The sequence below is a fragment of the Pteronotus mesoamericanus genome, unplaced genomic scaffold (genome assembly GCF_021234165.1).
Source record: "Pteronotus mesoamericanus isolate MK-2021 breed Mesoamerican mustached bat unplaced genomic scaffold, CSHL_Meso_final contig_82, whole genome shotgun sequence".
In the NCBI taxonomy this organism is placed as follows: domain Eukaryota; kingdom Metazoa; phylum Chordata; class Mammalia; order Chiroptera; family Mormoopidae; genus Pteronotus; species Pteronotus mesoamericanus.
In genome coordinates this window covers 2,229,682-2,252,585 of record NW_026555265.1, presented here as the reverse complement: position 1 = coordinate 2,252,585, position 22,904 = coordinate 2,229,682, and the positions used below count along the sequence as shown (strand labels likewise).

The 22,904-nt window shown below is 41.3% G+C and overlaps 1 protein-coding gene across 3 annotated transcripts in view; it reads left to right on the top strand.

Moving 5' to 3' along the window:
* The first annotated feature begins 9,062 nt into the window (after window positions 1-9,062).
* Window positions 9,063-22,904, top strand: part of MASP1 (MBL associated serine protease 1) — a 61,519-nt gene continuing 47,677 nt past the window's right edge. The window contains exons 1-2 of one of the 3 annotated variants that reach the window (XM_054585096.1): window positions 9,063-9,498; window positions 16,333-16,564. In XM_054585096.1, coding sequence (XP_054441071.1) covers window positions 9,494-9,498; window positions 16,333-16,564 — 237 coding nt within the window. In that variant the 5' untranslated portion in view covers window positions 9,063-9,493. Of the gene's footprint in view, window positions 9,499-16,321; window positions 16,565-22,904 lie in introns of those variants that run through there. The other 2 variants (XM_054585098.1, XM_054585097.1) reach the window with 2 other exon arrangements.

Genomic DNA, 22,904 nt, shown 5'->3' with positions numbered 1-22,904 from the left:
ATTTGAAAACACCAACTCTTCACTAGCTTACTTGTACTCATTCCATTCAACTTAAATACCGCATCATCATGACTTGCAGACTACTTTGTATAAATTAGGCCCTTCTATTAGTCTTATAGAACTTGGTTCTCCCCCTACATAGCACTCATCACAATTTGTAAGTATAGATTCAATTGTATGTTTACCTATCTTGAGGATGACATGGATTTTAAATTTAAATGTCTATGTATTTAAAAAGCGTGTATTGGTTCCAAGGTGCAAAAATATTGTCCATACCCTTAAATTATTGTAGTGAAAGAATAACACAAGTAGACAAATATTTGCTGTATAATTTGACACACGCAATAGTTTAAAGTATGTGTAAGGAACAAGGTTATTGTTTACTTCTATGTTGGGTGATAAGGGAAGATTTCCCAGAGAAGCTGACATTTAAGCAAGATTTCAAAGGTTAAGCAAGAGGAAGTTCCACAGAGAGATGAGGAGGAGAATACCATTAAAGACCAAGAGAACCAGGTGTGTAAGTACATGCAGGTATGAAAGACCATGATGGCATCTGGAATACACAGCTAGTTTGGTACCAGTTCTAGACATTAATGTGTATGTCACAATGTGCTGGTTGCAGGGAAGAATAGAGAGGTAAAAGAGCAATCCCATATAACAGAATTGCATCAGTCAGGATAGGCTAGCTTATCTGCAGTAACAAAGAATACCAAAAGCTCAGTGGCCTCCCACAGCAGTTCTTTCTAACTCATACAAAGTCTGCCATGGTCCCAGGCTTCTCTTCAGGGCAGCTGTTCTCCACATGTTGGCTCAGCACTGCAGGCTACTTCAATCTCATGACACCTTATGTCAACATGAGTCAGGTTCAAGTGTTATTCTAAGACATTTTTATTTTATTCTGTAAACAAAGGAGTACTCTGGAAAATCTGACAGAGAAAGAGAACTAATAAGACTTGTATTTTTATTAGAGTGGGATTGAAGGCAGAGAAACCAATTCAGGAGGTTTTTGAAATAGTCCAGTGAGACCTAATGAAGCCCTCCAAACATGCAAAAGCATGGTGAATGGAAGATATTCATGATGATGGGTTTGATAAATACTTATATGTAAATAATAGGACATTGATTTATGGCATATGAGGAGAAAGAGAAACATAAATCAGGATGACACTCAAATATCTGGCTTTAGTCTCTGATTTGTTGGAGATTCATGAACATACTTGGTACAGGAGAATGAGCAGGTTGGGAATGAAAAGATAACAACCTCTGTCCATTGTAACTTCAGATGAAGGTAGGAGTAGACATTTGATTTGAGGGTGAGAAACTATGGGGAAGTTTTAGGTTAAAAAATAGATTTGTAAGTGATCAGTATATAATATGCAACAGTATTTAAAACTGTAGTGTACAAGAGTATATGAGAAGTATTCAGAAAGGATGATTAAAACTGAGCTTCTGAGCGCCCTTGTCTCAGAGGGACCATCAAGCCCCAGGAATTATATGCCAAGTTTTAAGAATAGGTGTATAGTTAAATTTTTCTTGGAAGAAGGCCCATTTCACAAATGTTTATTAAGATCTTACTATGTGCAAGTCAAAGACACTCTTCTTGGTACAGGGAATACAGCAGTAAATAAAAAATATAAAAATACTTGTCTACTTGGAAACTGAGTTTTTCTAATGGGTAGAAAGCAAGGAACAAATAAATAAATAAATAAAGTAAATAGCATCGTAGGTAGTGATTATGCCATGAAGAAAAATGAAACAGGATGCGGGTACAGCATCTGTGGGAGAGACTAGAATTAGTAGAACAGAGTGGTTGGGTAGGAACTAACTGATAAGGTGACATATTTCGAAAGAACTGAGGAAGCTGAGGGGGTGAACTCTGGGGCTTTATGGGGGTATTCCAGACAGAGAGAATCTAGCTTTCATTAGGCTCTCAGTGATTCACCAGAAAGATGAAGAACCATTCCTCTGAAATAAGAAGAGAGAAACAGGTAGCAAAAAAATAATCTAGTCAGGAATGCTGATGATTGGCTGTGGGATTCAGAAAAGATGTAAAGCCAAGAGGACCTGATTCAATGGAAGAAAATAGAGTGATGTGAAATGACTGGATGTCTTGGCAAAGTTGAAGTCTAGGTATGGGGTTATTGAAGGAGCCAAAGACTTAGAAAGATAGAAGATGGTCAGAGAATAGGGTGTTATAAGCTTAAGATTTTGGAGGTGGATGTGGCTATGGGTATAGTATATGGCTAAGGTGGAATGGGAAAAGTCGTCATTGAGGATGAGGAGGTCAAGGATAGACATCACTCAGGATGTCAGGAGAAATAGGAAAAGAAAGGTAAGCAATGGTGCCCTGTGCCTAAGTTTGTAATGAAGGTACAAAGGATATGACCAAGAGCTTGGGAGGTCATTCACGGAGATGAGTAGGGTGTGCCAGAGTAATGAAACAGCAGGGTAATTTGGAAGGAGGATGTAAAAGTAATGGTCAAGAAACAGCCATAGAGAGTTAGAGAAGTGAGAGCCCAACTTCTCTGTGGTCTGAGTCCTGACCCCTGCACTGTCTTACCTCAGTTCTCAACTTGCTTTTGATGGCCTAGTCAACCCCGTCTGTGATTTGATCCGCTTGCTCCATGGGGCCTCAACATCTGGGGAACCTCTGAGAGAGAAGAGATTGAATAGGAAGGGATAGCAACTCTAATTGATATAAAATGGATTTAGGTGAGCAAAGGTAAGGGAAGTGTGTATGGCGTATTAGTTTCCCAGAGCTGCCATAACAAAATATCATTGACTAGGTCACTTAAATTGCAGGAATTTATCTTCTCACAGTTCTGGAGGCTAAAAGTCTAAGATCAAGGCATTGGCAAGTTTGGTTTCTTTAGAGACCTCTCTCCTGGGTTCCCAGATGGCGGCCTTCTCACTGTGTCCTCACAAGGTCATCCCTCTGTCTGTGTCTTAATCTCCTTCCTATGAGAACATCAGTCATGTTGGATGAGGGTCCACTCTAAGCATTCCCTTTTAACTTAATCACATTTTAAAGGCCCTATATCCAAATACAGTCATATTCTGAGGTACTAGGGGTTAGAACTTTAACATGTGAATGGGAGGGGGACACATTTCAGCCCCTGACAAATGGTGTCTGTTTCAACCTCTTAAGAACCCCAGGATTCTCTCTTACACATCATCTCCCCCAACATTATCATGAGTAGAAATAACAAACCAGGAAACCAGGTACCCTGTGTTACCAGCTAAGATGGTACCAGGTTCACAGAATCAAGCTTTTCAGGAAAGGTTGCTTAGATGACAAGACTCAGAAGTTTACGTAGAGCATCGCCACCTTCTGCTAGTTTAAATCTTAATCTCCTCTCCTTCCATCCTTTGGCCAGGCGCATGAGAAACAAGGTCAGAGAGAAAGCCAGAATTACCTGAAATGAGCTGGTTCCAAGTTGTTTTTTCACTGAATGAAATTAGGCAGAAAGCAGAAGTTGATGTGTGTGTCTGGTTGACTCACTTTTGCTGCTCTCTAGTAAAATTAGACTCCAGTTTGGAGAAGAAGGAGGAAGACAGTAGCAGTCAAGTTGGGCTGAGAGGTGGGAAAAGGAGAGAGGTATTCCCATTTACATAGAGACCAAAGAAGGTTCTATAACCCATAAGGCTAATGGCAGCTAAGACTGTGTGAAGATTTTGCTTCTCAAGAGAAGTCAAAACACCTTAACTTGCCTCTTTATTTGACAATACTGTATGGTAGAGGGCCAGGCTGTGTTGGCCAGGCAAGGGTCTTCCAAAAAAAGAGCAAATTTCTTTTTAAAATACTTAGTCTCAAAAAGAGTGGACTACAGACTAATATAAAAGAGTGGGGGCTATGGGAATCTGAGTTCACGGTCTCAGCCCCACCATGTAATTTCTATGCAACCCTGGGCAATGCATATCTTTCCTCAGGGACTAAATTACCTCTTCTCCATATTATTAATCATGTACATAAAATAGAGATGATAATTTGTGGACTTTACAGATATTTTTGAGGATAAAATGAGTCATAACAGAGAAGCATTCTTCTTGGGATACCTTTCTCCATCTTGTCTTAGAGGTCACCCTCTTTTTAAAACTATTTGAAGGTCTTCTAAGCTTTCATCTGGTGTTAATAGTAGTACAATAGATAACACTCCGCACACTGAAACAGAGATGCCATAAAGTGTTTGAGTAGGAATGTACTTAAAAAAATAAAACAAAACACCTAGCTCAACACTATCAGTGTGAATTACAAACCCAAAACCCAGGAGGACAGACAAAAAGTTCAAGGTTTCACAGTGGGTTGGAGCAAAATGTGACCTCCGTTCCTGGCATCTGAACTCAAAGGCCAGCCCTCTTGCACTATGAGTCCATCCACTAGACTGATGCTTCCAACACGTAGTCATTTGCCTTTACAATTAATTTCATATGCATAAATACCACCTATCTTATTATGTTTAAATTTTTATTTAAATTGAACCTGGACTTATTTTTTTAAGTAAAATCCACCTACTTGAAAATGTGGCACTGCCACAAGTGTAAAAATGATGAATAAAAAATTGTTGAATTCTAGCTTCCACAAGACCCTGAGCCTGACACCTGCCTTTCCTAGGTAAAAGGGAGCACAGCAGTCATGGCATAAGGGTACCACCTTGAGACTTTCTTCTTTACAACATCAGGAGCACAGGAGAAATGTAAAAGGCAGGACTTTTTTGGCATATGAGAGTGATGGACATTGAGGGTTGACCTATGTAATCCCCATTCCCAGCCCCTGTTTGTACTGCCTGACTCTGCTGCATGAACTATCAAACTCTTGAAGTTAATGGGGGCCGTAGAACTTAGCTCTGGCCTGTGAGATATAAAGAGAAGTCCCCCAATGCTACCATTTCCTCTTCCTTTTTTTCCTGCTTAGCTATTGACATGACATCTGGAGTTACTGAAGCCATTTTGTAAGCATGAAGTGACAAGCATGACAATAAAAGCCCAAATTCTAAGGCTGACAGAGCAGAAAGAAAGAAAACAATGTTGAATAGCTGCCCCAGGACTACCTACCTACCTTCTCGCTTCTTGCTATGTAAAGAAAACAAATTCTATCTATTTCAGCATTGGTCAAGCTTGCTCTCATTACCTGCCAAACAGAATCTTAACTAATCTAATGTTTATTAGTTCCACGTATATGGCACCCCACATCAACTTGACACCACTGGTGGTATGTCTGTCATGCTTTGGGAGAACCTTCTGCAAGAGAGCCTGTATTGGTTTGCTAAAGCTGTCATAACAAAATACTGAGATTGGGCAGAAATTTATTTTCTCACAGTTTTGGAGACTAGAAGTTCAAGATCAAGATGTTCTTTTGAGGCATCTCTCCTTGGCTCACAGATGGCCATCTTCTTGCTGTTTCCTCACATGTTTGTTTGCTTGTTTTCCTGTGTCGCTTGTGTCCTAATCTCCCTTTTTTATAAGGACACCAGTTAGGTTAGGTCCCATAATAACAGCCCATTTTAACTTAATCACTTCTTCAAAGATCCTCTTTTAAATAGTCATATTCTGAGGTACTGGGAGTTAGGGCTTCGACACATGAATTTTGGGAGGATACAATTCAGCCTATAAAAGAGCCTAAGAGTTTTGTTTTGTTTTCTTAATAAAAGCTATTTTTTTCCTTCCCTGAAATCTTGTAATCACATAACAACTTGGCTCAGGAAAATTCAAAGTTCACAGGCAGGATCAGGAGTTTGCAGATGCAAGGAAAGAGTCTTGAATTTGGGGTCAGGAAGACTGGGCTCTAAATACTGGTTGCTCTCTTGCTGACGCACTTAGTGTTTCTGAACCTCAGTGTCATGACCTATAAAAAGATGTAATAATGTCTATGGAAGTAACCAGCACATACTAAGGATATTTCATCAAATTCAAAGTGCCATCAATTATAAGATGCACCATTCATATTATATGTACAAATGGCAAGACTGTGCCATGGGAGTCATGGAAGTTTTTAAAATTACAGACTTAGGAGCCCCACCTTAGATTCATAAATATAAGTTTGGAATGAAGTTCAGGAATTGGTATATTTTAAATTCCCCAGATGATTCTGATAATCTGATAGGCTCTAAAGCAATTGCTTTCTGCATAGGTCAGTCAATGTGTTAAATAACCTAAATTTTATCTCTAAGCTGTGATCTTTGGAGCTATTTATCAGTTTCTTAGATATTCTATAGGAAGCTTGGATTTCAGACTTTGCCAACAAAAACCCATTGCCCAGATTCCTTACATTTTCTAACACATTCATGGAATTCCAGAAGGTCCAGTCTCAAGAGCTCCATATAATAAATACTTCAGTAGAACATGTAAACTAAGTCTTTCCTAGTAGTAGAAATGTTGTGGCATTTACTCTCTTTGTAGTAGTTTTCCTACCCTTTACCCTGATATAACCTGGGGATGTTGAGCCCACACCTGCCATTCTATGCTTTTATGACCCTAAATGACATACTGTTAGTTACTCCTTAGTTATTTCTCTCCATATTTTAAACATTTTGGTGAAACTTTTAAAAAATTAATTAAATATTTTAAAAAATTATTGTTTTGAATAACTACATTTGAATCCTGATTAATAGAATGCTACTATGACAACAGATAAAGCCAGTGCCAAGATTAGAGGGCCACTCTGGACTCTTCCATTGCTTCGTAGATCATTAGCAATCCACCTGACGACCTCCATTGCAATAGCATCCCATACTCCTCTAGTCCACATTTAGATGTGCTCATGATTTCAACAGAGTTTAATCCCCTGATTTCACAGTGGAGCAAAGTGATACCTTTCCTCCTCCTTGCTTCGTTAAGAACCTAGACTACCTGTCCAAGGTTTCATACAAGTTAGCCTACCGATACTGAGCCTACGTTCAGACCACTGCCCTTCAATTCCTCCCATTCCCATATCTATTAATGATGCCACAGGGAGTTTTTATCAAAACCACAAGACAGTATCACTAATGTAGCCCAATCCAATGGGAAACTTCCTGAGCCACATCGTTATTGTTGTCATGCAGATTCCATCAGAGCCTTGGCTCTCGCCCACGAAAGCGCATATTGGATCTGCTGTATATTGGCAGAACTTGGGCTTAGAACATATTTCAAATACCTCCCATTGAACATTGGCAGCCTTGAAAAAAACATGGACTGGAAATTATTCCAGGAGCTTTAGTTGCTCTATGATACTTTACAAGGAGAAGCTGATGGCTTTCCCGCCCAAGCTCTTCCCTCTGCGCCCCAGGTAAATGACTACATTTCCCAGTATGTGCCCTAAGTTAGTGGAGACCAGCTCAGCTGTCCCGTGAATGGAGGGGATGTCTTCAACGGGCAGGGCCTTCTCTCTGCACAGCACAGTGTGCCCTGCGCCAAACTCTTTCTCCTTCAGCTTTAAAACCTTTGTGTATTCTGAGAGAAATGTAGTCCATGCGTTTCTGATTCATTTACACTTAAATCATTAAAATGTTGTTTTGTGAAAGTTATTTGATGACTAAGAAGCCTGTGAGTCTTCCTAATGGGACTTGCAAATGTTTTTTTTTTTTCCTTTTCACCTGAAAACACAAGAGCAGGATTCTGTTGAAATAGTGCCTGAGGACAAACCTCTCCTTTCATCCCATGCACTTGAACCCACATTATCAACCACAGTCTCTTAATAATGCCAGGCTTGGCAATGCTGACATTTGAAAGTGTTAAAATAGAGAAACTGGAGAGAAAACGGAGCAAGGAGAATTTCAGCCAGATCCAAGCAACTGTTCCCTAAAATGCCCCAAGTAGGGAGGAGAGTACGTACATTTGCGTGACCCCTTGGTTAGACCTGGTGGTAGCCATTTCTCAGGTGCACCACTGGAGAGCTAGAAAAGCACTCCACAGGTATGATCTCACTTAAGCCCGCTAGCAGCCCTCATTTTCTAGATAGGAAAACAGAATTAAAGATGTTACGTATTGGGCCTAGAGTGCACAGCTGGCTTAGATAGAAAGGATAGATCACAAATAAATTCTGACTCTGAGTCTAACACTATTTTCAAAATGCCTCAAACTGAGTTTTCTTGTGAACATTGTATGTGCTTGAAATGTCATATGCATTATATTAGTGAGAAGCAGTACAATATAATAAGTCAGAGCTCAGATTTTTTCCTCATTGTTTTCTAGCTGTGTGACCTTGGGTAATTTACTTAACACCTCTGAGCAGTTTCATTATCTATAAAATGGGGACACTATTACTACCCACCCATATGAGATATAAAGATGATCGGAGGGAATTAACACATTACCAGAATAGTGCCTGCCACATAGTGCTCAAAAACTGTTAACTATTAGTGGAAGCAGCAGTAAGGAGAAACAAAGAGCTGAGTAATCTTGGCAAGTCATGTAACCTCTCTGAGCCTGTTTTCTCATTTGTAAAATGAGTATAATGATATGACCCTCACAAGTTTGTGGGAATAATTGAGATGACATTTGTGTGTTGCTCTGTGCCTAACATAGAAAAGGTTCTTGGTAAAATCTAGTTTTTACACCCATTTGATTGTTATTGTTGTGAAGGGAGTGCCTTTCTTATTATTCAGCTCAGCATAGATCTGGTGCTGATTTTTCCACAAACCTGCATACAGACACGTGTACAGGCCTGGCCCTTCCTGCACCCCGGGGTGTGGGGTGTTCTTGCTGCGGAGGGTCCTCTCTGGCTGCAGTAGACCTCACACAGTCTGATTTGGTAAACAGCACGAGCCCTGTGTTTAAGTGGGAAGAACAAGGAGCCAAGTGGAGGACCTGTGCTTACTCACATTCTGGACCAGTGGCTCTGCTCATATGAAAACCTGCAGTGTTTGTCCACAGAGTTGGGGACTGGGATCTGTTTTCTTTCCCCACGTAGGCTTTAAAAGTGCCTTCTTAGTTGGTTATTTCTGTGTAATTGGTACCCTTTTGCCAGTGTCCTGAAAAAGAGCAGAAAGCTATAGTCATCTGGCAAGGGAGACTGAGGAGAAATTAGACTTTGTCCCCCTGCACCCTCCACACACACACACACACACACACACACACACACACACACACACACACACAGTGACACAAATACCTATTTGAGTGTCTTAGTTATTTTCTCTCAGGGACTGGAGCCAGCCACACAGGATAAAGGAGGGAACTGGAGGAACAGATCTCTTAAAGAAGACAGATTCTGTTCTGTCAGGTTCCTCTGAGTGTGTGTAAGAGGGAGTCAGAGCAGAGAGAGAGAGAGAGAGGGAGAGAGAGAGAGAGAGGGAGAGAGAGAGAGAGAGAGAAAGGCAGAGGGAGAGAGGGGGAGAGGGGATCTGTTGCAGGCAGGGGAAGGCGTGACCTGAATGGAGAATGCCAGCCAATTCCAGAGACACACAGGGACCTCAGAACAAAGATAAGGCATCGCTGACACATCGGGGACGAGCTCACAGACAACTCAGGTCGAGGGGACTAAGGCCAGGCAGCCAGGAGCACCCAAGGCAGGAAAATGAGGTGAGTGCCAGGGCAGGAGTGGGCACGGGTGTCCCTTCAGGGACCTGGTGTCAAGTAGACCTGCAGGGTCTGACCTCGTCTCTGGGCTGACTCACCTTCGTATCCTGTGGGTGGTACAAAGGGTTTCTTATCAATCCTTGGGGCTCTGAGAGGGAAGCGTGGGCTGGGCGCCTTCCCTGGGACTCGGGAGACATGCAACTTGAAACTGGAGGCTGTGCAAATCCTGCCCAGTGCTGCTGAGGCTCAGATTTCCCCCTCTGCCAGCATAGGGTGCTGCCTGCTGGTGAATGTGACTTTCCTCCTGTTGCCTGCAAGGCTCATTTTTTTGTTTTGTTCCTCTGCTCTTTCCAACACTTTGTGAGTTAGGTATGTGTTTGTATGTTTATTTGTTCTGACCGGAAAAGAAACCAGCTTCCCACAGCTCAGCTCTGTGGTTTCTTAAACCTTCAGGAGTTAGCCAGTTAAAGCCTCAATTTAAAAAACTAAAACCCTGTCCCCATTTCACAGTTTCCTATGAATTTCTAAATTTCTTACTGAAATCAGAGGCAGCTGGTGGCATGAATCAGGCTACCAATTGCACCAAATGGCTCTTAAAGGGATACCACAATTTTTTTTTTTTAAAGGAACCTTTGGAGTTCTGAACCTAGGACTTTAAATTCTAATTGTTTTTTTGTTCTTCAACATTTCCTATCCCTCAGCCCATACTTAGAGTTACTTGATCCTTTCTACTAGACATTTTTTATAAGTTTTCCTCTGTAAGTCTCAAACCCCTAACACTGTAATTATTTTTACTACTTATAAGTGTTAATGCTGTTAAAAATACCAAAAAAAGAAAAGAAAAACACTTCAGGCTGATTATGTCCCTAAACAGCTCTTTTGCCATTAATTTTCTTCTCAGTTGAAAAGGGGTTCTATTTGTTTCTCTTTTGCAAAGTCACCTAGCAACTTTTCTGGGTCTGGGGTCAATGTGGGGCTTCAGCTGTTAACTCTTTGAACTCAGGTTACCCGTGGTTCAGAGAGGTAATCCGGTCTTTAAGGTTAATTCAATCACTCCGTTCTTTTTAAATCCATTGTAATTTTAGATCTGCCATCTAACTTCATTTTCCTTTCTCCTAAAAGAGATAAAATTTATGCCATCTACATGGAATGACAATTTGATTGATCTGTCACTGTTTGAATCCCACCCTACCGCCCAGTGTCCTGTCCGTCATACTGAACTACAGGGCTGGTTAAAAGTTCTGTATCTTTGTGTTTACTCATTCCTTAACCCCAGAACTTCCCTTCCCCTTATTTTCTACCTAGGGGACCAGGATGCTCCAGTCAAATCAAACATCGCCTCCTCTTTCCTAGCACATTCCCTTTGTGCTGCCTCTCTCCTTTGGGGCTACATCTCTTCTTGTCTTTGTAACATTTCCTTGCTTAAATGTTCACCTCCTCTTCCAAGACCGAATGCTTCTTAAGGATAGAATCTGTGTCTTATTCATATTTGTATGCCCAGTACCTAGCATAATATCTGCTTTCTATTAGGCATTCAATAAATATTGGCTGAATTGAATTCGGTTGTTACATAGTAAAAAGTTACATTGAAAAAGTGCTCCACTAGAAGTTTTCAAAGAGTTGTATCTCATGTATAAGGGCACTTCAGAGTTTACAAAACACTTTTTTTTATAGATGCTGTCTCATCTGGTCTTCAGATTTTGGATAAGGTGAACATTTATGGAAAAGCGAAGATAAAAGCAGTTAACAATTTACTCAAAGCCCCTCTGACAGTTTTCGAAAGGCTCAGATTTTAAAAATCCTGGACTTGGGTATTCGGGCTCCTAGTCCAGGATTTTTTCTACTATATTCTATCAGACTCAACCAAGCGTAACATTCTACACTGGCAGCTTTCACTCCTAGTTGCACATTAGAATTATCCAGTGCTTTAAAGTGCCAAGGATTACACCTCACTTCAGACCAATTAAACTAGAATCTGTTGGGGAGGGGCTTTGGTATTGGTATCTTTTTAAAAAAATTTTTTTTCACATAAAGCCATGGGTTTTTGAGTTATTTTTCACAGGATTAATTGCTTTGGCCAGATGCCTGGGCATATGGGCATGGACCCAGCTTCCTCTGTGAGCTTTGGTTATTCCCTTCTCCTGTTGGAGCTAATTCACCATATGGTATTGGGTATGACATGTCACCTCTTGGGGTATCCTTTTCATCATCTGTCAAGTAAGGGTGTTGTCAAAGGGATCTATACAGTCCCTTTCAACTCTTCTACTCAGAAACAGTCTGGGTGTAGTGTAGGTTGAAGTGAGGGGACTGAATGGAGAGGATAGAAACTTACTACTCACTGCACAATCATTGATCTATGCAGGCATTTTTGTGCATTCCTGATAGCCAGCTCCTACAGTAGAGCCAATGAAATCTCAGCTTTAGACATTACTCTTGACATTTCAAGCAAATGTAGCTAAACTTTTTTGATTAACTAGAGAATAGATAGCAGGTGTCAGGAATTGTACAGCCGGTGCCTGGTGTAAGAGAAGCCAAAAACTCTCAGAGAGTGTGATGGGGGAATGAAAGCCGCCACTTACATTCTCTGATTGCAGACCCTAAAGTAAGCCAGCATATGCTCAAGCCCATTATGTGCAAGGAGATATTTGTTTCATATGTTCGACTGTTCTGAGATGCAAACAAAATAGAATAGAAAGCTTCACAAGCCTTCCTCCCACACTAACCAGTTGTCTACCCAACATGGTCCCGGGCCTCTGGGGCTGTCAGCAGCCAGCCCTGAACGGGCTGCCTTAGGAGGCTCAGAGTCTCCTCCACATGGTCTGGAAAAAGCAGACAAGAAGAAAGCTGATCTTTCAGCCTTGCATAACCTGGATGTCGCCATTGCAGGGAAGTCCGCTTTGGGAGCCAACGCTAACTCCTAACCCCTGTTTTTCGGGAAGCAGCATGATAGAGTAATCATAATTAATGTTTGCCCAGGGCTGGACAGTTAACAAAGTACTTTCCGACCTTTCTTTACTCTGCAGCAGCACTAGTGGGAAGTCATTTTTATCACCAAATGGAAAAAGAAACCAAAACCTTACGTGACTTCCCCAGGATGGGTCAGATAAATGAAGCCAAAGCCTGGACTTGAACCTAGTTCTTCTGACCTAGGACCAAGCACTCTCCCCTCCCCAGGCAGCACTGAACCAGACCTCCCTCCCCTGCTAAGCTAGTACATTTTCTCCCTTGAAAGTGGGGTGGCCTGGGTCCTGCAAGTGAGATTTCTAGACTCAGCTTTCCTACGAGTTCACTGGAGGCTTGGATTTGCGCCTTCCCTTCTCTCTGCCTCTGAGGCCCTTCCTCCAATGGAGTGGTTTAAAAAAATATTGACCCTGGCGATTGGATTAAAACATTTTGTTTCTTCAGTTGCATCTCACATGTTGCTATTGTAGGGGCCTTGGGAAAAATTTAAATAACTTTATTGTTTTCTTTTTATTGAAACAATAATACAAGTCCTTCTAAGCAGATTTTAACATTTTGTATACACAAAAATAAAATCAAAAGCACTCATATTCTTACTTCAGTGATAACCATGATTAATACCCTGCTGTTATCCCTCTAGGTCCTTTTGTACTTACCTATTTACCTTTCATGTAAATACTGTGTAAGAAAGCTAGATAACATATGTATATAGTTATCTTGTGTTTACACACTCAACAATTCATGTATATGCATATATGCATCTGTACTCTTGGTACAGGGGGGTTGGGGAGAAAACAGTTTCCTGATTAGCAAAGATGTAATCCTAAAACACTTGTATGATTTCCCAGCATTGACTTTTTAGGCTATATAAGACTGTGATTCCCCTTTCATTCATTCATCCATTCATCCATCTGGTCATTCAGTTTTCATTTATTATATGTCAGGCTCTACTATATATATATATATCTATATACATATATATATAATTTTGAATGCTCATGTGAGTCTTATAATTAGAGATTATAATCTCCGTTTCACATAGGAGAAAGCTGGAGCTCAGAGAAACTAATTACCCAGGATTTCATGGCCAGTGCGTGGAAAATTGGGGTTTGAACCCAAATATATCTAACCTCAGGGGCTGTGCCTCTAAAGCTGTGCAGTTTGATACATGCTTTAATGGAAGCATGTATTACGAGGAGCTGTGGAGTGGAGGATTCTCCATGGCCTGGGAATCTTTGAGCTGGATAGTGGAGGAAAAATAAGATAATCAGACGAGGAATGATTGGCATGTGCAATGGGACCAAGGCATGGATGGGCATGGCGTGCTGCCAGAATGACATGCCAGAGCATGGCTGGCACTAAGATGAAGCTAGACAGGCAGATCAGCACTAGATCAAAAAGGGCTCATCAGCCATCTCGGGAGCAGATGTTTTACCCTGCAGGCAGCGTGGAGCAGCAGGTCACATCTGTGTTTTAGAAAATCGACTTTGGTGGAATATTGCTGAATGGTTATAAGTGGGGGCAGGGAGATCACTGAGGCGCAATAACATTAGTCCATATTAGAATGTTTAAATTAATTGACCATGTGAAGGAGAATAAATAGGACCTGCAGGAGAGGTTGATGAGCCAGGTTTGGGATATTTGAGTTCAAAGTCCATGGGTCTTGCTGCAGGAGAAAGGAGGTCAATCTATTAGATCCCTGGTGTGGTATCTATTGACCATTAGGGCTTTGACCAGCCTTGAACTTTCTGCCTCTTTATTGCATCAGCCACTTTAGGCATGTTCTGTAAGTTTTACTGAGTTTTGCTGACCCCTTATGCAACTCTTTTAACAGTCCATTATCTTTGGTTCCTACAGCTAGAAATAAATGATAGGATTTTGATCCTTTTAAAAGAACATGTACCAAGAGGGAAAAAACTTGGTTTACTCATTCTTTTTTTAAAAAAAGATTTTATTTATTTATTTTTAGAGGGGGTGAGGGAAGGGAGGGAGAAAGAGAGGGAGAGAAACATTGATCTGTTGTTTCTCATGCACATCCCAATGGGGACCGAACCCAAAACCCGGGCATGTGTCCTGACGGGGAATCAAACTGGCGACCTTTCATTTGGCAGGTTGATGCTCAACCAACTGAGCCACACAGGTCGGGGCTACTTGTTCTTTCTTAATTCAAAAAGGTTAAATTTAAAAAACCTCAAGTACCCTCTGCTGGGCAAGACAGTGGTAAAGGCCTGAGAAGGATGGTTCTGGGCTAAGGTGCCCTGGAATCAACATTGTGCCTGGGAGCTCAGAGGAAAAGCCACAGTTGGGTCTTTCCCCTTCTTCCATGACCCATGGGCATCTTTCAGGGCAAAAGGGCCAACCTTAACTCTTTGAGGCAAGGGAAAATAGAAAACAAAACTTAAACTGCTCACAGGGTAGATCATACATTTTAGGAGAACTGACAATTCTTTCATCTGGTTTTTTTTTCTCTTCCTATTACTAATACTGTTAAATTGGACAGGCAGAGAAGAATAAGAAAAAAAAAATGACAGGGACTTTGCTGGCACTGCCAACTTTTTCAAGACAAAAGGTTTTGTGTCTCAGTGAAATCCTGGCAAAGACTGGTGTCTCAGGAGACTATGTGGAGATGGTGGCCAAATTCATCTTCATTATCAAGTTTTATTTCCCAGCCAACACATGATAAGAGTGAAAGAGGGTGCTATTAATTATTATATCAGGTCAATAGGTATAATCCAAGGATGTCCTAGGTGAGTCAGACAGTCTAGGCAAATTGTCCCAAAAGAACTTTCCACAATGTTAAAAATACACTAGATGTGTGCAGTCCAATGTGCAACTGAAAGCCACATGTGGCTTTTGAGAATTTGAGATGTGGCTAATGAAACTGAGATGAATGTATAGCTTCCTTTCATTTTTCTTCATCTAAATTTAAGTTTAAATAGTTCCATGTGTCTAGTGGCTAGTGTATTAGACAGTAGAGCTCTTCAGTCCTATTATTCATATGAAAAGACCCAAACCCTGGATGACAGCAGCTAAGTCCCCAGACATAGGACTTGCTGAGAGAGGTCCTCAATAAGAATTCGCTAAACAACTAAAAACAACTAAGTCACTGTGATCTGTCTCCTCAATGACAGGAATTCAGACCGTTTCTCAGAAACTTCCAGGAACTTCGAGAAACATAGTTTTGCTGGGGAGAGCCAAGAGCCCAGTGACATTTCCCATCAAATGTTTAAGCCTAACCCTGGTCATGAGTGTATGACATGTGGCACTAGGACCAGTAGTTGTACAGATCTTTTGCTACCCATTCCCAGGACTTCCCTGGTAGTGTCCTGAAAGCCAGCAGAGTTTCTGTCTGGTCAGAAAAGACCTCTCTCATTGGAAAAAAAAAAAACACCTTTTTTTTTTTTTGCATACCTTGATGAATTTTGTTAAATTTGTTTAAGGTACTGCAGATTCCATCATTGAGTATAAATCTCACCCCAATATTACTATGTCACTATTATTTATGTTTTAGAAAATGCAAGAGTTTCTGATTCCTAAATGAAGCTGAGTTGAAGAAATGATAACTCTTACTTAATTATGAACATTACATTTTCAACAGAAAAAATGATGGTGTCAGAATCCCAAATGTGGTACTTGTTGGGAAACTTTAGTGCTATTATCAAATCTTCGAAAGAGCACAAGTGGAGGAAACCTTAGAAATCACTGAGTTACCACCTTCCTGTATCTTAGACTGGGTAAGCGAGGCCTGCAGGAGAGAAGTATGACAGAAGGTCAGTGGTGGAAAAGGCTGAGAACGTGGTCTCTGGGCTGCTGATTTAGTTAAATGGTGAGGTCGCTGTGCCCATGAATGTAAGCAGATCCCTTTATGTCTTTCAGGTGGCTCCTTTTTTATCATGCTCTGTGCTTCTCCTTGTTGAAGGCTTTGGCCCACACTGTGGAACTTAACAATATGTTTGGCCAGATCCAGTCACCTGGCTATCCAGACTCCTACCCGAGTGATTCAAAAGTGACTTGGAATATCACTGTCCCAGAGGGATTTCGGATCAAGCTTTACTTCATGCATTTCAACTTGGAATCTTCCTACCTTTGTGAATACGACTATGTGAAGGTAAGTCCCCTGATGTTCCCTGACTGGACCAAGATCTCTACTGGAGAATCTGCTGGGAGTTAGGGAAGCCTAGATGAATCAGATGTTGTGTTCATCCTCCCATGGAGGAGCCCAGTGAGGAAGATATACAAGGTTACAGGTTATGAATGAAGGTGTCTGTGGCACGCTAGGTGCAGGCTGAGTACATAAACCTAGAAAGGGAAACTGAGACTGGCAAAGTGTAACTCAGCCAAACTCAGCTTCCTCTTTTTATTTCTGTTCTCAAAGTCTTTTATGTTTTCACTAATCTCTGCTCCAAGGACACTTGTAATTCAAATAAAGCAGAAAAAGGCAGAGGCCCCAGAGTAAACATTAATCAGGCTAAAACATATCCATGATTATGTCCAAATCTGAGGCATTAGAAAGCATTGCCCAATTCTCTAAGTAATGACCAAAGTGTTTGGGAAGTGTAGGGTATTTACTAATAGACAGTAGGAGGTGAGATTGGAAAGTTGGATTGGGGAGAGATTCTGAAGGATCCTGAATGTGATGCTAAAGAGTTTGTATTTTATCAGCTAAGGGTACAGGCAAGGGTAGAGGGCCACTATCAGAAGCAAATGTAAAAACAACAACAACAACAACAACAACAACAACAAACATACATGGAAGAGGGACAGAAAATAATCAATACAATAGTCCCTGGAATTTAGAGAAAACCCAGAAACAGGGCCATGGGTGGGAAGCTATTCTTTAATAGTAGTGCTAAGAAAGGTCAGAGTTCTTCTTTTTTTAAATTTAAATGAAAAAAATATATGGTTGAAGTACTTTTGAGAGATCAAATTTATTAAGGTTGTATCTGATTAAAAAAAATGAGTACCTACTTTCTAAACTTTCTCTGACTTTCTGGAAGAAGTTCTCATCAAACCACACCAGAGTAGACTTTGCATATAGTTATTGGAGTCTCATTTTTCCACAGCCAGTAATTCAACAAGAGTTAACCTTGTATTAACCAGGATATTTGATCAACAACAAAGTTGTGGTTTTACAAGGTGCTTTTATACTTACAATCTTATTCAACCTTTAAAACAACCGTGTGAGACAGGTACTACTATCTCATTTAACAGGCCAAGAAACAAACCCAAAAAGGTGAAACAATTCACCCAAGATTGTATACCTAGTCAGTGGTGAATCATGGTCTAAATCCATGTCTTGTGACTGTCAAGTCCATGCTTTGTTGGCTTCAGGAGCTGTGCTCCACTGAGTCCCAGGAGACTGCAGGGACTCACAAGGGCCACTAGAGGCAGGGCAGGCCTGGCAAGTGGGGCTGTGAACTCTTACCCTGCTTAAACTCATTTTAATTGCTGGATGTTGCTTATTATTTATGTTGGATCTGCATCAAAAATCTTGCTTGCAAGGAGGTTTCTGTGACTTAAAAACCTTCCAAAATTGGTACTCCATAGCAAAGTTTCTCAGTGTCAGTGCTGTTGACCTTTTGAGCCAGACAATTCTTTGCTGAGGAAAGCGGTTTTGAGAATTATAGGGTTTTTAACAACATTCCTGGCTTCTACACACTAGATACCCATAGCACTGCCTCCTCCAGTTATAACAACCGAAAATGTCTCCAGACATTGCCAATATTCCCAGAGAGGCAGAATCTCCCCATCTGAGAGCCACTGCTCTATGGGATCCTGCCCCTCTTTGAATGTTCTATGCTGGGGACTCTCAGAATTTAGAGGTACAAAAGATCTGGTCCCTTACAAAGAGAGATGAGCCCAGAAAAACAGCCATTGCACAAGATGGAAAAGAGTAATGACACTCAAAGACTGAAAAACTGAGCCAACCTCTTGTGTCACAAGGACCAGGCAGGGGCTATTCCCCAAGACCCTAAGGTTCATCATACTAAATTGAAATTTCTGACAAACAAGTCAGTTATGTCTTTCAGGATATAATAGAGCCTCTGCCAAAACCAAAGTCCAGGAGAAGAAGGATCATGGGGGCGGGGGGACATTAGGGTAGCAGAATCCCACAGCCCATTTCCCCAACTAACGCTGGTCATAAAACCAAGGCATTCTTGAATATTTGGTTGGAAAGGATACTTAACTAGCAAGAAAATGACCAAGCATTGGCTTAATAAGACAGTACATTCCATAAATTTAGATAAGGCTACATGTGAACATCCTAAATGCTTTTTTCCCCTCTACTTTCAAACATGTCAACCATCTAGAAATTGTGTCAGTGAAAACACTTGTTTTTATTGGTAGCTGAAGCCTCATGACCACAAAAATTACACAATTTTTTTCTTTAGCTGTAACTACAGCTTATTTTTATTATTCCTCCTTCTCCATCCCTAGAACTGATTCTTGTCTCATATGCACCAAGCAATCATCTCTCACAAGTTTTCCTCTTATTCAGACAGATGCTAGGTTTGACCTTGTTAGGACTCCTTTATCAAGATGATAAACACACAATAGAGGATTTAACTTATTCCTTTGCCCTAAATAAATTCAGTCCCTTGGCAAAGCAGGTTAAGGAGCTGACATCAGCTGCATTTCATAGTGGAAAAAATGACAAGGTACTTTTCAAGGGCAGCAATAGAATCTGAAGAACTTTTCTGACACTGCATTAAGGACACTGGAGTACATTTTTACCCAAAGCTTGATCTTTCTGTCTGGAGACTATTTTGGAAATTGATTGACGGTTTCTATCCAAGGTGAAAAACCTTCATGAAAGCCCAAGGAGATGGAACTAGACCTTCCAAATAGGCAGCATGATCTTGGGCTCTTGCCTGGGTTTCAGAAAATGCCTGTTCTGGTCCCATTAATTCCCCAATGATTAGGAGTGGACAAGAAAAGCTTGTATAACTTTCTCTACTCCAGAATAAGACTTGTAACCAAAAAAAGCAGTCAGCAATGCAGTGACTGAGTTGCCTACCTAAAGTGCCCTACAGTCCTTGTCTCTCTGATGCAGACACATTTTTTCCAAAATCTTTGGAGGAAGGGATTAACATACTGGGCTGGGAGGGCAAGATGCATTTCTCCACTCGTGCTTGCCCAGCTGACTGCCTCTAGATGCCGTCCCAGCATCAGCATTAGCCTCCCTGCGGGGGCTCCAACAGCCATGGGGCCAGAGCAGGACACTGTACACTAGTCACCTGAGAAGTTGCGCCCTTGGCCCTGTGCCCTTGGCCACACATGCCCCAGGCCCAGCAGAGCCTCCCTTTGGGAGTCAAGAACTCACAGAATGTCAGGCTGCTGGGGTCCTCTGGAGACTCATCTAGTGCCACGTTGTTGCTTGTTATTGTTGTTTTTCAAATATTATTTCCCCAGGGGCTCTGAAGCTCAGTCTGCTTGCTCATCCTCCTCGGTCACCCTGAAGGCCACACCTTTCAGGAATCACAGGTTGACTATTGCTTAAGCTCCTGTTGGACAGAAAAGGAGACTGAAACTCAGAACTTAAGAATAAGACTAATACTCTGGCTTCTGAACTCCCCAACCCAGAAGCCTTCCATGTATGGTTGAAACCTGTTCACTTTTTCTAATTTCCCCCCACCCTTCACCCCCAGAATATGTGGTTTTCCCACTACAAATGAGAGGAAAACTCTTCCCTTTCCACCTGCATTAAGTATGAGCATGCCACGCCCTGCCTGGGTAAGTCAACACTTCTCCAAATTCTGTGTTTTGCTCCGTTCCATGCAGCAGGGGATGGGAGTGGGAGTGGGGAGGGGGTGGGCAAGATGGGATGATCCTTAAAGTCCCTTAAATTCCAGAATTCTAATCCTAATCCTCCTTACCAGAATTTTCTAGGTGACCCCACCAAACCCTCATTCTCCTAAGATAATGCCAGAAACCAGTAATAGTATGTGACAACAGCCACTTCTCAAAGTTCCACGGCCGTAAGCACTCCAACAGGAGCTTACATTCTGGTGGGCGTGCCTTAGTGACATGCCATTTAAAGAAAACATGTAAGCACATTATGCCACTGCTGTCCTTTTCCAAGCAGTTTTACATATCACTGATTTCCATTTGATGGGATAATATCCCATTTTGAGGCTTTATCATTCTGTGACTTAATTCTGTTGGCGGCTTGAAAGTGGGTTCAAAGAACCCTCCAGTTCACAGGAACCCAGTCTAGCCCAAACCCACAGACCATTCTTCCCACCCTGGCCCATCAGGGTGATGATGACAGCACTGCTGACACTGCAGAGCAGTAGCTTAAAGAAGTGCAGGACCCCAGGGCTACGGCCCTCATGCTCTCATTTTATGAAAATTCCTTTCTGCGGCCTGACTTCCCACAGGTCTTGATCTTAAAGGTGCATGCACATCTGCATGACAACATCTGCTTCCTTGGCCTGCATCTACCATGTGTGGATTCCTGCAGCGCATGGATGAGGCATATAAACCACAGCTGGTTGATGCTGCAGGCAAGGCAGAGGAAGCACAGTGGCTGGCCCGGGACTCAGTAGGCCTGGATTCTTGTGGCCCTTCTCTACTAACTGGGTAAACTGTGGGCAAGTGACTACTTCTAGAGAGGACTCTGTTACCTCCTCTCTCAAACACAGGGAGTTGGACAAGATAGTTTCTAAGGCCAATCTAGCCCTCACATATACGCATCTAAGACCACAAAAATCATAGTTCCACTCAATCATCATTATGATCAAAGCCTAGGGTAGCGTAACTCATTGGCCAAGGCCACGCTGGGACCAAAATTGATAGTTCAAGATTCTCAGCCTTTTTCTTATTTTAAAAAAATTAAATGACAGTGGAGTCCCATTTTGTGAATGTTTGGGTTTTTTAAGTGTAATGTAATGTAAGTATAATGGAAGGCAAATATTGTCTATAGTCAAATTTACTCAGTCTCTTAAGTACAGTAGAACACTGTGTTTTAATATATCCAGAAATGGATATATTTTCTCAGACATGCAACAAATTACAGTTCCTTTGGTTGAGCATCAAATGAAGTGGTCAGCTTATGCTTAGACAGGAGCCCTGGAGCTGTAGTTACTGAGATGCATACTTAGAAACCAGAACCACCCAGGGGATAGCATATGCACACATCCTATTTTCAAGTTCACTCCATGACGTCTGTTATTGGAAAGGGAGACGATAAAAACATGCATTCAGTTTTTATTCTCTTCTCTCTTTTACTCATTGTGTTCATGTAGCTCATTTGGCATCTATTAAACGCTCATAATATAACACCACTGTTTTTCTGTTAACTCTATATCCTTGATCTATTTAATCAACATTTCTTCAATTCTTTCCTCTGTTAGCCCCATAGTTGAAATTCTTATTCTTCTTACCTAGTCTATTGCAATAGCTTCCTAAATGTCTGCCAACTGTCAGTCTCTCCCCATCCAGTCCACCCTCTATATGTGTCCAAAGGAAAAACATTGCTTTGATCATACCACTCTCAAAACCTTTCCATGTTTTTGCACCATCAATAGAGCCAAGTCCAAGAATCCTATTGAAACCTACCATAAACTAGACACTGCACCAAAGATAGGGCCCATGAAGAAGAATAAAACAGTACCTGTCCTCAAGGAATTCATACTTCTGTTTTATTCTATGAAACAATTATATAATTAATAAATTAAAGCTGGACAATTAACACAGGGGTAAGAGACAATATGTAAGTCGGGGAGTGGTCATTTCTGGGTGCTCAGGAAAGACTTTAGAAATAGTTAATATGTGAGAAAAGTCTTAGGGGGTAAATAGGAACTCAACAGTGAAATCCTGTAAGCTTCTCAATTTCCCTAAGCATTGGTTTTGTCATCGATATAGAAAAAAAGTTTATAATGACATAGTACTTTCCTCAAAGGTTGTGGGAGGGTTTAAATGAGATAATGGTGGTGAGTGGAATCAACACTGCAAAAGGCAGTCATGCTCTATGGTTAAAAGTCAGGCTTTAGAGCCAGTCAGACCTGGGGTCAAGTCCTGCCTCCACATCTCATTGTAAAATAGGAGTGGTAATAATGCCTATCTCATGGGCTTCTTGTGAGTGCCCAATGAGATAAATGCCTTAATGGTATATGTCCAAGACATGTGTGATTAGCTCCATAAACACTATTATGGTGGTAATGATCACAATGGTATATGAGTAATAAAGTGCCCGCTGGTATCAGTGGATGCTCAATAAATGACAGTTTTCTCATCTACTCTGTCTCTACCACTAGCTGGCTGTCCATGACCTTGCTCTCATCAGGCAATTTATAAAAAGGTACTTTGAAAGGACTGTTTGAATGCAGGAGATCGCTTCTCCTGTGTGTTTGCCTTGTAGCAACGCAAATTTATGGCAGTATCTTATTTACTACCTCATTTCGTTCTCATGGAATAGGAAGAGAAGGGATTATCACACTTAATTT